A 14,542-nucleotide genomic window follows, 5' to 3' on the forward strand; every position below is an offset into this window, starting at 1 on the left:
CTAAATTGCATAGCATGTGAATCGTTTGTGAAGAGACAATGTATCACTTTATTTGGCAACATTTTACCTGAGAAATCATGTCTATCAATCATCAGAGAAGGGGGGGGGCAATTATATGAGGTAGTATATTTTTAGCCATCAAAATAAGAGAACTTGGTGTACTTTTAATAACCTTATTGTATTGATTACGGTTGTGCTGGAAATTAAACCTTAAACAGAATTCCTCAAAGGGTGAGACATTCCCAGATTCATCTAATAAATGTGTGACAGACCAAAGATCTTTCTCCACCCATTCATTGAAAAATAGAGCTATATCTAAAAAGAATGAATCTGCACTTCCAGATGGGAACATCATGTGGTGTGAAATTGTGTTTGTGCAATAGCTTCCAGCATAACAGTACTTGTGAATGGAATGAGGATCATTTTAAAGGTAGGTTTTGAACAGAAAAGTCACATCGTAAAAGAAAATAAATTGTATCAGTCTTTTTAAAAACTTCCCTGGGAACACAATACCAAAAGTTGTTGTTGTTGTTTACAAGAAAGGACCTTAACCCTTTCATCTTTAGAGTTGCATTTATATAGTAAAAGTCAATAGCCTGTAGACCGCCTGTATTGTATCAGACCCAAGCATGAGACAGGTTGAGGTAGACTGAACAACGTTTACTTATTCGACTGTGGTATATCAGTACAGTGTGGGGTTCTCAAGGTTACAGCGTCACTTAGAGGTACCCTGTACAGGCCGGTCCAGGGTGTCTCCCCGCCTGCCGCCCAATGACACCTGGGATAGGCTCCAGCATCCACGCCACCCTGAGAGCAGGACAAGTGGGTCGGATAATGGATGGAAGGGAAATCTTGTTGAGAATTGGAGAACATGTCAGTAGCGGCCTGTGGCCACTAGGGCTGACACTGGCTCCAGCTCCTGAATCACTAGCCACACCCTCTGTTGATGTTATTTTAATAATTACGTATATTAAATACTTAAGTATAATTGCTATATTAGGGAATAGACAGTGGCCTACATACCTGTAAACACAGCAGCCAGCAGCCCACATAACGCCACAGCAGCCAACACATTACAAAGATGAACAATATACTATCCTTTAACCCGAGTGTCAGCGACAAAAAAACCCACCCACGATAAACTAAAGCAATGTCTAAAAATAGCTTATTCCAATTTTTCATAATTATGAGAAGGACATAACGGTTTCAAAACTGATAAGAAATACCATCAGGGGACAGACAGACGGTTGCTTACACTTTTCAGTTTATTCTTAACTTGGGCTGATGAACACAGAAAACAACATGAAAATGACACGTTTGTTGGGAGCTGAAACAAACTTATAGAAGAAAATTACCAAGTGCATGAACATATGACAATGATACACAGAAGTAAATAAAACAGGCCTACTATATCCAGTGAGTCAAGTGATGGCTTATGGCATGAAACAGGCTTGTACTGTCTCATAAAGAATTCACTTGACTCACTGGATTTTATATATATACAGATTTCAGGGTTTGAGAAGAGGAGCAGCCATGTTGGTCAGCACAGGAGACTTTAGTTGAGGGGCGAGGCTGACCTTGATCAGTTTGCTGCTTGAATACTTGCCCTTTACAGCCTGCAGGAGAGGACAATGGTTAGACAAGAGCCAGCATGTCATCAAGTTACGCTGCTTTTTACTCTTTATTACTATTTTATTGATCCCTGTGGGGAAATTCTTCCTCTGCATTTAACCCATCCTAGCTGGGTAGCTAGGTGCAGTGAGCAGCTGCCGTGCAGCACCCGGGGACCAACTCCAGTTGGTCTTGCCATGCCTCGGTCAGGGGCACAGACAGGAATATTAACCCTAACATGCATGTCTTTTTGATGGTGGGAGAAACCGGAGCACCCGGAGGAAACACACCGCAGAAAGGGGGAGAACATGCAAACTCCACACAGAAAGGACCTGGGATGACCCCCAAGGTTGGACAACCCCGGGGTTCGAACCCAGGACCTTCTTGTTTTGAGGTGACAGTGCTAACCACGACGGCAGCGTACCGCCGGGTGTTTTAATCCCTTCAGCTTACCTGGAACTTTGTTTTCCCCTCATTCATGATCACAACGTTTTTAGCAATGTGCTGCCCAATTGGCTTCAGGTGGATTTCATCGTATGTTGTGTAGTGCTTCTGTGTAGCAGACTGCAAAAGGAGCAATCATTTTAGTCATTGGATTGAAACAGGTGATCAGGACAAGTAGGTTTACAGAACTATCAAGGTACTTCATTAATGAAAGTTAACCTACCCAAGGCAGTTCATCAAACAGCAGCTGGGCAAGGTACAGGGAGGCAGCAGCGATCTCTGAGGGTCGGTAGTGCACCATGTCGTAGTCAAGGAGGGTCAGCTCCATCAGATACTTAGCGAGGATATGCGTCTCTACATTAGACTGCAAGACAGGACACCCAAACCAAATAAAGACCTGCTCTCAGACTTACAACTGCATTTGCCAGCGGCTACTGGAGCACAAGGATTTGTGCACATTTCTTGGCTTTGTGTGCCACAGGCAGAAACTCACATTGGAGGCTTTTGAAGCCCTCCTGAGGAAGTGTATTGGCAGGGGGCGTCCCAGGTTAAAGTTGAGTTGCCGAAAAATAACTCGCTCCATCTCCAGGATTTGAGCGTTAGAGAAGGAATTGTCTGTGACGTAGGCAAGGTCCCCAACATCTACGCAGTCCATCTCTTCATATTTTGAAGCTAAAAACATGGCAGTCACGCCAACCAGCTGCAGCTTCTGTTGTGAAATTGGGTGGACCTGTGGTGCATTTGAGAGAATTAACTCATGTCAACATTGTTTACAGAAAATTCGAGATGCAAGGTGTCAGCTCCTACCTGGAGAAAACGATCCAATACAGCAACTGTGAGATAAAGAGTCTCCTGCAATAGCTGGAAGCTGGCGTGAACTTCAATCAGCCAATCAACGAGGACGGCGCGCATACGTCCATTGATTTTATAGCCTTGCATGTATTTGGGTCGTACAGCCTGCTGTTCCTGTGGAAAACAGTGTAAGGTTTTAAACACAATGCAAGCTTGGCGACTGGCAAGTATAACCAAGTTTCTGCACAGAATACCTCTAGGCTCCGTAGATAAACAAAGATGTCCTTCACGTATTCAGAACACATCTGTGGCATATCTGAATCATTCTTGTCAATGTCCTCCACATCAAGGAGAGTTTCAGAGAAGGCCTGGCAAAGTTCCTCTTCCATCATCGACACACCAGCTGATTCCTCTTGGATGGAGGAAGGCGGAATTTCCTCCGCTTTTAGAGGACCACAATGTTGGACCACGGTTTGCATGGTTTTTCGTTTGAGCAATGATTTGGTTGCAGCTTCGTTTGATCCATTTATCTGAGGGGACAATTCAGTGAAACATTTTTGGACAAAATGATGGCATAACTATTGGACGATATCGCAAATTCTCCCAATATTACCTTGGTGTTGACGGCTGCAACAGGAACGTTGGTAAGCTGTCCAAACACAGCTCTCTTAGGACCCTTTACGGCCTTCCCTTTCTGGGTTGGATTTTCTGTCCCCCCAAACTACGAATTTAGAAAAGAAAGAACCATGTTTGCTTAGAATGCCGAGTAGTCATTTTAAATTAATGCTCTATTTTTTTTTAAACCACAATAGTTGGTTTATACCGTGTTTGTTTTTCACATGCATTGTGGGCCCCTAAGCTCACTGATGTTGCATTGGAATGTAACGTGCAATGCATCTTAGGCTGCTTTATTCATTTATTCTATCCTTTAACTCACGTGTCAGTCTGTTGTCTCTGCCATACTGATCTGCCCCTTGTCTTTGAGCAGAGCTGCCAAGTCTCACCCTTTGGGAGTGAAAGTCACGCAGTTATACCTCTTCACACGCTCACACGCCACACTTGCTATTTCACATGCTCATAAACGTCGTTTTCCCTTCACGTCTATATAATATTTCCACAACTTGCTATGCTGCTTGCGGCTTGCCATAGTTCGGGTCCGTCATTGGCTTCCCGGGTTGAGCCCGCCCTATTCTGCCTCGATTGGCTGACCCAGATATTCTTACCCTAACCTTAACCAATCATCAGTCCTCATGCCTAAATCTAACCAACCCTATTAATGAAAGGCAACTACGAGTATCAACCAATCAGAGGCAGCGTAGGGCGGGTCATAGCGTTAACACCACGAAATAAAAATAAAATAAAATAAAAGCTCCACAAGAAGACCCCACTGAAGAAGATGAAGAAGAAGAAGAAGAAGAAGAAGAAGAAGAAGAAAGAAAACGGTAGGTAACCGTTTCATTTTGATCATACGAAATAGTAAATATGTTAGTTTTATAGAATAAAATGCGTTATAGTCACTCAGTCCGAGCAGGAGTAACGTTACACAGGCTGCTGTGATATCTCGCAGTTAAAAAGGAAAATATTCCAACAGTCACTTGTCAGAGATCTGTAGAAGAACAATAGCTTTCCTTTTTGGTGAATGCCCTGTTTTTGGTTTCTATTATACTTGGTTCACGGATAAATCTCTGAATGTGTTATTTAATGAAATTGATCTAATAGTTCTTGACATGAGGTGATGATTTTTTTTATTATAAAAAAACAGGATGTGATTTATTTTGCCACATAGTCTAAATCTAAAATTCTAAACTTTTAACTTTCCAGAGCAGAAGTTTAGCTCAGTGTCTGTGCCTGTTAGAACATTTGATATCGGGTATGTCAATGTTTGTTGAAATGACTATTATGTCATTTGGTGGGTTTAACTAGGGTTGCCACCCATCCCCCCAAAAATTAGTATATGGAAAATATGTCATATTTCATGTTTTTCTCATTAAATAATTGTGGTTTTATGTTCCCAAAAAGGCATTAAAGCGTTAAAATTACTTAGGAAATACATGTAAATTTAATAGTTATGATCAGTATTGAAGTTGGTCAAAAGATTTAACGCATTGAAAGTGAAAAAAATATTCATGTGTAATATTTTTATGGCACTTTTAAGGAACTGAACATTTTTTGCACCGAGGGTAAAACGTCATGATTTTCTGGAGGAGTGCCCAAGAGTTAAAGGAACTGCTTGAATTCATAGTTTGAGCCTTGTGCTCTGAACAAACAAAGAAATGCACTTTATTTCATCCTTTTATATTATTGTTCTGTATTCATTGAAATTTTATAAATAAATGTATTTTATTTGTCTAAATTCTTCTTGTTACAATTGTTTTCATTTCTACTTGTGCTGGTCAATTATGAACACTATAAAATAGCAGGAAACTGGTTTTAAAGTTGCACAAATAATTGGGTTGAGAGGAGCTCCCTGAATACAAATGACAGAATAAGACTGAATAATGACACCCGACAGTCTAATTCTAATGTAGGCTCGGACTCTGTGTATTCTATTCTTTCTAGCAATTGACAATATTTCCTATGTGTTCACTATTCCGAGTAAAGAGAGAGAGCATGAGGAGGAGGCCAACATCACAACAGTCTAATCCTAATGTTAATTTAAATTCAGATATTCCTCTAAACCAGTGGTTCTCAACCTTTTTGGGGTCCTGGACCCCCTGCGTATTTTTGATCTACCCTGAGGACCCCTCCACCTGATCTTGGGGGAGGGGGGTTGCAATTTGATAGAAACTGCATTTTAATTTGCATTATAGCATTTATTCACTCTTTGGGGCAAAAATAAGAGCTTTCAGTTGTAACTTAGATATAGTTAACAAAACAGAATTCTTATGCAGTAACTTTCAGATATATGTAACAAAACAGAATATGTATTCAGTAACTTTCAGATATATGTAACAACAGAATTTTTATGCAGTAACTTTTAACAATGCAAACGGGAGCGAGATCTCTTATTAAAATACAATAAATTACACTTGTGAAACAGATGTAATTAGAGAAAAAAGTCCTGTTACCCTTTATAGTTTAGGTAGATAAAGGTCTGTCACATTTGAGTAAAATAATCCTATTTCTATAAATGTCATAGGATCTTTTTTTTAAAGATATTTTATTTTCACGGACCCCTTGCAATTACACCACGGACCACTAGGGGTCCGCGGACCCCCGTTTGAGAAACCCCCCTTAAAAAAGGCCAAGTCCCCTCGTCAGTCTCACTCTTAACTTTTGTTGAAACTTGGCAGCCCTGTCTTTGAGTTTGTGTATGGTCCGGGTAAATTGTAAAACTGAATTGCCCTTCTGGGATAAATAAAGTTGTCTGAATCTGAATGAACATTTTTTAGGAAACAGTCGTTTAGAACAGCCACGTGTTAAGGGAACAATAGCCTTCACCTTGGAAGCAGATCTTGTGGCAAGCTAACGCTAATTACAGCTAGCTTAACACTGAATGTTACTCACCGCATGGCGAACGTCAGTTGAAGTCATGTTTAAAGGTGATACGTTGTAGGATATTACGATGAAAAATGAAGCGATTGTTCAATAATCTCCCCAGGTCCAACGATTGTTATGCAACACGAAGACTGACTCGCCAATAAATAACGTGTTTCCAGCTTGCTGATGGCGCTAACAGTGAATCAACCACCGGCTTTGATTGGCTAAGTTATATTCAAATGCAGCCTTCTTATTGGTTAACAGGGTCCGTTCAAAGGTCAGCTGACTACAAGGAAAACTACGGAGCCTTATTAGGGTCACGGTGACAAAAAAAGTTTTGATTTTTAAATAATTTTTATTTTTTGCCAAATTGAAACATTACGTATAAGAGAACTGAACACACAGCGCAAACACGATTACAACCTAAGCAAAATAACAAGTAAACAACAAACAGACCAAAAAACAAAACTAAGGTGTCTCTTCTAATATGTGCAAGGCGTCAATAACGTTCATTATTTTTTTTGCGATTTTCCTTTCCATAAATGTCAGTGATTTGCAATACAGTTTTAGTTCTCTTTTAAAGACCACCAATAAGGGCCGTGTCTTAATGCATTTACATTTATGAATAGACATTTACCTAAACATCTAAAGTACAACAATTCAATTTTGTTATCCTCTATTCCAGATGTAATGTCATTTCTGTTAACTTGGGAAAGAGAAAAGATTCTTGGCTCAAGCCAATCATACATGTCACACCCAAAGGTGTCGCTATAAAGACAAAAGAAAATTAAGTGATCAGTGGTCTCTCTTTCTTCATTACAGAATATACAGTTATTGTGGTCAAAGTTGAATCTTTGTCGAAGTAGTTCTGCCGAGGGATATACATCATTAAATACTTTAAAGTGTAGCTCTTTTGCTTTCGGAGGTAAATGTAATTTTAAGAAGTTAATACGTAATTTCTTTAAAGTAGGCTAACTAAAAAAATCTGAGAAGTTGAGTTCCCGCTAAATTGCATAGGATGTGAATCGTCTGTGAAGAGACCATGTATCACTTTATTTGGCAACATTTTACCTGAGAAATCATGTCTATCAATCATCAGAGAAGGGGGGGGGACTATATGAGGTAATATATGTGTTATACTTTTAATAACCTTATTGTATTGATTACGGTTGTGCTGGAAATTAAACCTTAAACAGAATTCCTCAAAGGGTGAGACATTCCCAGATTCATCTAATAAATGTGTGACAGACCAAAGATCTTTCTCCACCCATTCATTGAAAAATAAAGAGCTATATCTAAAAAGAATGAATCTGCATTTCCAGATGGAACATCATGTGGTGTGAAATTGTGTTTGTACAACAGCTTCCAACATAACAGTACTTGTGAATGGAATGAGGATCATTTTAAAGGTAGGTTTTGAACAGAAAAGTCACATCGTAAAAGAAAATAAATTGTATCAGTCTTTTTAAAAACTTCCCTGGGAACACAATACCAAAAGTTGTTGTTGTTGTTTACAAGAAAGGACTTTAACCCTTTCATCTTTAGAGTTGCATTTATATAGTAAAAGTCAATAGCGTGTAGACCCTCCTTGTCATATTTTTTTTTACCGTGGTTGTTTTTAAATAATGAGATTTTCTTTTCCAAATGTAGTCAAAATTTAATTTGTTAATGGTCTTTATCGCTTTGTTAGATATGGAAAGAGAATATGCTGGATAAATGCACCTTGATAGATGCTCCATCTTTATCTATAAGCGACCAAAAAGAGAGGGATCTCTGTTCAACAGTCTATCTAATCGTAATGCACATTCGTCCGTTTTGTTATATATATTCAAAATTTCACTCAGCGGGATTTTTAATGGGGATACCATATGCTGCCAGAAGGTGGCAGTTATGTATAGCTAGTAATTCATATTTTTTTTAAGTTCAATAGTACACCAGATGCTTTAGAAAAATAAATCTACTATTTGAATAGCCTTTGGAACCTGCTTAACATTTTTCAAAAACAAGGTTGTGGTCATCTGCCCGCTGACTTACAATTATTTGGTTCTCAAATACATTCAGCAGCTCAATATCTGGGTGTGCAGGGTGTGCTCCATCAGGGGATCACATTGCTCAGCCTCCCTGGTAAAGTCTACTCTATGGCGCTTGAAAGGAGGCTCCTACCGATTGTCGAACCTCAGATCCAGGAGGAGCAATGCAGATTCCATCCTGGCCGTGGAACAACGGACCAAGTCTTTACCCTTGCAGAAGTGCTGAGGGGGGCATGGGAGTTTGACCAGCCAGTCTACATGTATTTTGTGGATTTGGAGAAGGTTTACGACCGTGTACCCCGGGGCACTCTGTGGGGGGTACCGCGGGAGTATGGGGTACCGGGGCAGTTGCTACAAGCCATCCAGTCCTTGTATAACCAAAGTGAGAGCTGTGTCCACATTCTCGGCGCAAAGTCAAACACGTTTTCGGTGGGGGTCGGACTCCGCCAAGGTTGTCCCTTGTCTCCGATTCTGTTTGTGAGATTCATGGACAGGATCTCAAGGCGCAGCCAAGGTGAGAAGTGTGTCCGTTGTGGGAACCTCAGAATTGCAGCTCTGCTTTTCGCAGATGATGTGGTTTTGTTGGCTTCATCAGAACGTGACCTCCGGCGCGCACTGGGGTGGTTTGCAGCTGAGTGTGAAATGGCCTGGATGAGAGTCAGCACCTCCAAGTCTGAGACCATGGTTCTTTACCGGAAAATGGTGGATTGCTCCCTCTGGGTTGGGAATGAGTTGTTGCCTCGAGGGAAGGAGTTCAAGTATCTCGGGGTGAGGGTAGGGAAGGAGTCAAGTGAAGGAGTTCAAGTATCTCGGTTTGAAGTATCTCGGGGTGAGGGTTCACGAGTGAGGGTAGGATGGAATGGGAGATTGACAGGCGGATTGGTGCAGCATCAGCCGTAATGCGGACGTTGTACCGGACCATTGTGGCGAAGAAGGAGCTGAGCCAGAAGGCAAAGCTCTCAATTTACAAGTCAATCTTCGTTCCAACCCTCACCTATGGTCATGAACTTTGGGTAGTGACCGAAAGGGTGAGATTGTGGATACAAGCAGCTGGGCTCAGCCTTAGAGATAGGGTGAGGAGCTCGGACATCCGGAGGGAGCTCGGAGTAGAGCCGCTGCTCCTTCACATCGAAAGGTGTCAGTTGAGGTGGTTCAGGCATCTGATCAGGAGGCCTCCTGGGCGCCTTCCTTTGGAGGTTTACCGGGCACGGCCAACTGGGAGGAGACCCCGGGATAGACCCAGAACTCGCTGGAGGGACTACATGTCCAATCTGGCCTGGGAACGCCTTGGGATCCCCCAGGAGGAGCTGGAGGGTGTTGCTGGGGGAGAGGGACACCTGGAGTGCCCTACTTAGCTTGCTGCCACCGCGACCCGACCCCGGAGAAGTGGCTGATGATGAGATGAGAGATGAGACTGCATAGTCATGGTATGAAGCAAGTACAGTTGTTTTTTTCCTTTGTGTCCCTTTGGGCTTACCGCAGCCCTGTGTGTGTGTGTGTGTGTGTGTGTGTGTGTGTGTGTGTGTGTGTGTGTGCGTGTGTGTGTGTGTGTGTGTGTGTGTGTGTGTGTGTGTGTGTGGTTTTTTTTGTTACCTTTTGGAGACCTTTTCCGGTATAAACACTAACCTTGTCGGGACCAGTAGTCCTCATGGGGACCAAAACCCGGTCCTAGTCAGGCAAAATGTAATTTCTGACGTCCTGGTTAAGGTTTGAGGCAAGGTGTGAATTGAGGTTAGGTTAAGGTTATGCATGAATTAGTTTTGTTGAAGGCTAGGGTTTGGGTTAGTGTGTCCACCATGAATGGAAGTAAATGCAAGGTCCTAATAAGGACAGCTGCACAAATGTGTGTGTGTGTGTGGGTGGGTGGTGCTGCTGTTGTGTGCGACTGAATAAGTGTGTTTGAATGTCTCTCTCTTTCTGTATTTATTGAGTGAGCCAAACCCCAAAACACTTGGTAACCTATAAAAATTTCAAGCTGCATGTTGGCCTCCATCTGTTTTACATCTCATTTTATTCATATTGGGCTTGTAAAGTTCATCGTCTTCTATAATGTTTACAACTTTATCACAGACTGTCTTTGCATAGCAGAGGTGCAGGTCTGGTTTGCAGGTCTGGCTAGAGCATGCCGGTAAGACAGAGCTGACTTCAGTGTCCCTCTTCTTCAGACTGGTTCATTAGATCTCTTGAATTATCTTTCGTCAGTAACCTCCAAATAAGTCACATCAAACTCGAGCTCAAAAAGCACTGCACAGAAATCTGTCATTATGAATGGCGAAGACTATTCTTCCTTTTGCAGTCACTTGTACACTTGTAAATTCTAACAAGTTACTTCTACTACTACTACTTTTGGCTGCTTCTGTTAGGGGTTGCTACAGTGGAACATCTGTTTCCATCTCTTCCTGTCCTCTGCATCTTCCTCTGTCACACCAGCCACCTGCATGTCCTCCCTCATCACATCCATAAACCTCCTCTTTGGCCTTCCTCTTCTCCTCTTCCCTGGCAGCTCCATATTCAGCATCCTTCTCCCAATATACCCAGTATCTCTCCTCCACATGTCCAAGCCATCTCAATCCTGTCTGTCTTGCTTTGGCTCCAAACCGTCCAACCTGAGCTGTCCCTCTAATATTCTCGTTCCTAATGCTGTCCTTCTTCGTCACTCCCAATGAAAATCTTGGCATCTTCAACTCTGCCACCTCCAGCTGCACCTCCTGTCTTTTCATCTGTGCCAACATAGACCATATAACCCAGCCACTGAGGATTCACAAGCAAGCGCATTCTTTGTGCCGGTCCCAAGCCCGGTTAAATGGTGAGGGTTGCGTCAGGAAGGGCATCTGGCGTAAAATCTCTGAAAAATCAAATATGCAGATCATAACCTCTAACAAGTTAGGTTTACTTAAAAAAAAAACAACAACCAGGAAACCGACTGCCTTGGGAAAAGTAAGCAAATGAACTTGTGTCAAGTTATGTGAAATCATTTCACATAAAATCATTTCACATAACTTGACACAAGTTCATTTACTTACTTTTCCCCAAGGTCATCAGTTTCAGAATTTTTTTTTTAAGTGAACTTGTTAGAATTTACAGTGTTTACTCGGGATCCTATCGCTTATAATAAGCTAATTAAGGAAAAAAAGGTTTTCATTGTCTTAAATGTCATCGTTATGTTATTGTTCTAGTCATTTTTAATTTGTATTTAATGTGCCACTTTTTCTATTTGTAGGCAAACGATCTCTCTATTCAAATATAAAGATATGTTGCTATTCAACCCATCCATCCATTATCCAAGCTGCTTATCCAAATTGGGGTCGCGGGATGCTGGAGCCTATCCCAGCAGTGATTGGGCGGCAGGTGGGGTTCAATGCTAATCAATGACAAAGTGAAATAACCAGCTAGCATGTCGTGGTTACAAAAGAACGTAAAAATGTTAAATACAGTAAGAACAACAGAACACATTCATTTTAAAGTCAGCAGGAGTGTTTGGGAATGCACGTGATGGTTGTTGCAACAGACCTGCTGTGGCACTAGGTTGTGTTGCATCAACTTTGAAACTTAACAGGCATGGTCAGTTACTTTGGTTGGCAAATTGATTGTATGGAATAAAGAATACGGATTAGATCCAAAACGAGGTTTACCGCTGAAAATAAATGACAATTTATTCATACAGTTGTGACAATGAGGAGACTTTTTGGTATTCCGCCATCGTCAGTTCTCCAGCAGGTAAGGGATTAATCAGTTTGGTTGAAGGTAACATGTTAAAAGCTGATGAAACAATTCATTCTGGGTAAATAAGTAGATAAAGTAGATATAGGTCAACACTGCTGGGAAGAACACAGCTCACATTTGCCTCTCCATTCTTTGCCTAACTTTGTGGAGAGTGAGAGAGAGAGCGTTATTTACAGTTAAAGAGCAGCCAAGTGTCCATTCACATTACTTTCACTTAACCTATTTTCTGTAACAGTGGTTATGCACTGTACAAACTTAAGCCTGATATGCATACTTCACCTCAAGTACCCAAGGTCCTCCAGCATAATGACATTTTGTGTACCAGCAGTGTCTGAATGGCCTTTAACTTGCACCAGATTTATTTAGTGCCTCCCATAATCTGTGGCCCACTTTGAAATGTGGAGTGCAATTGTGTAAGTTTCATTAGTTTTGATGATTAAATGTGACAAAATAAATCATTTGAATTAAGGTGTGTTTCAATCAGATCTGTTTCAACAAGTAAAACCCTGAACGAAGGCCTACCATGTCCTGTGTCATATGTTCATAATTCCACACCAGAGCGAGAGAGACGGTCCAGTCAAGATGAAGAAACACCTGATCATGTGATTAAATTCTATTTGAATTTCATCTCATTCAGCATATGTATTTCTAATGCAAGTTATCATGTTTATTTATCTCATCTCATCTCACCATCAGCTGCTTCTCCGAGGTCGGGTCACAGCGGCAGCAAGCTAAGTAGGGCACTCAAGACGTCCCTCTCCCCAGCAACGCCCTCCAGCTCCTCCTGGGGGATCCCAAGGTGTTCCAAGGCCAGATTGGACATGTAGTCCCTCCAGCGAGTTCTGGATCTACCCCAGGGTCTCCTCCCAGCTGGTCATGCTCAGAAAACCTCCAAAGGAAGGGGCCCAGGAGGCATCCTAATCAGATGCCCGAACAACTTCAACTGGCTCCTTTAAACGCGAAGGAGCAGCGGCTCTACTCCAAGCTCCCTCCGGATGTCCAAGATCCTCACCCTTTCTCTAAGGCCTAGCCCAGACACCCTACGGAGGAAATTCATTTCAGCTGCTTGTATCCATGATCTCACCCTTTCGGTCACTACCCAGAGCTCATGACCATAGGTGAGGGTTGGAACGAAGATTGACTGGTAAATTGAGAGCTTTGCCTTCCGGCTCAGCTCCCTCTTCACCGCAACAGTTCGGTACAACGTCCGCATTACTGCTGATGCTGCACCAATCTGCCTGTTAATCTCCCGCTCCATCCTACCCTCACTCGTGAACAAGACCCCAAGATACTTGAATTCCTTCACTTGAGGCACCAACTCATCCCCAACCTGGAGGGACACTCTGATTCGTTTATTTCATGTCAGTGTTGTAGTACTCGAGTCCAGGACTCGGACCCGAGTTCGACCCGAGTCCTGATTTTCAGGACTCGTGACTCGACTTGGACTTGATTACTGATGACTTGGACTTGGACTCGAGCATTGACTGCATTCGTACTTGGAAGTTGGAGATGAGGACTCGGACTTGTTAATTGATAAAGACTTTTTTTGTTTTTGTTAGTTTTTTGTAATAGGCTCTAATAATTTGGCATAAGATATTGATAACTATATTAATAGCGTAACATTATTCAGTTCGTGCAAGGGCAGGCACGTGTGTTCCACCTACATGCGGATTCACATGCATACCCTCATGTTCAGTAACAGTTAGTGCTAAAATGCCTAACTCGAACTCGACTCAGACTCAACCTTGATGACTCGGACTCGGACTCAGGTAATGGGGACTCGATTCGGACTCTTCTTTGGGGACTCGGACTCGAACACTGGGGACTCGAGACTCGACTCGGACTCGAGGTTTAGTGACTCGACTACAACACTGTTTCATGTAACACCCAAAACATACCTAGGATTATTTAAGAGACTAAGTAATACCCCTTTGAACCATGTGCCTTAATTTGTGTTCAGATTATCTGCCGTTAAACTTGCAAAAACTGATTTGGACACTCTCTAAATGCACTTGTGCCATGCCGTTTTAAACCTGCTGCTTAGGTTGTTAAAATAGCCGGTAATCGCTGTGCAAGAATGCACTACAAGTAAAGCAGCAAATACATTTCTTATTACTGCCTCCTTCTTATTCTTTTGGCTTGTTCCCTCTTTCCCATCACTGCCTACTTCCTCAAAAACCTTCTCCGTCTATAGCATGAATGCACACACGGCCGAGTGTCGTTGGTCCATGTCATTTTGGTTGCGGCATCAGATAAGCAAATGCTTTGCCAAAGAAGTGAAGCAATAATGCCATCCATTATCCAAACTGCTTATCCTGCTCTGAGGGTCGGGGGGATGCTGGAGCCTATCCTAGCCGTCATTGGGTTGCAGGCGGGGAAGATACCTGGACAGCCAACCAGGCCATCATAGGGCCGACACACACACATACAAATTCACACCTAGGGGCAACTTTAGTATGGCC

The 14,542-nt window shown here is 42.2% G+C and overlaps 1 protein-coding gene across 1 annotated transcript in view; it reads right to left on the reverse strand.

Annotated features, from left to right (window-relative positions):
• Positions 1–1,508: 1,508 nt before the first annotated feature.
• The window catches only part of LOC130112099 (G2/mitotic-specific cyclin-B2-like), an 85,960-nt gene continuing 72,926 nt past the window's right edge, over positions 1,509–14,542 (reverse strand). The window contains exons 2-8 of the mRNA XM_056279396.1: positions 3,461–3,568; positions 3,102–3,377; positions 2,863–3,021; positions 2,549–2,785; positions 2,279–2,419; positions 2,065–2,175; positions 1,509–1,616 (exon numbers count right to left, since the gene is read on the reverse strand). Coding sequence (XP_056135371.1) covers positions 1,509–1,616; positions 2,065–2,175; positions 2,279–2,419; positions 2,549–2,785; positions 2,863–3,021; positions 3,102–3,377; positions 3,461–3,568 — 1,140 coding nt within the window. The remainder of the gene's footprint in view (positions 1,617–2,064; positions 2,176–2,278; positions 2,420–2,548; positions 2,786–2,862; positions 3,022–3,101; positions 3,378–3,460; positions 3,569–14,542) is intronic.

This window comes from Lampris incognitus, chromosome 4, assembly GCF_029633865.1.
Source record: "Lampris incognitus isolate fLamInc1 chromosome 4, fLamInc1.hap2, whole genome shotgun sequence".
Taxonomy (NCBI): Eukaryota; Metazoa; Chordata; class Actinopteri; order Lampriformes; family Lampridae; genus Lampris; species Lampris incognitus.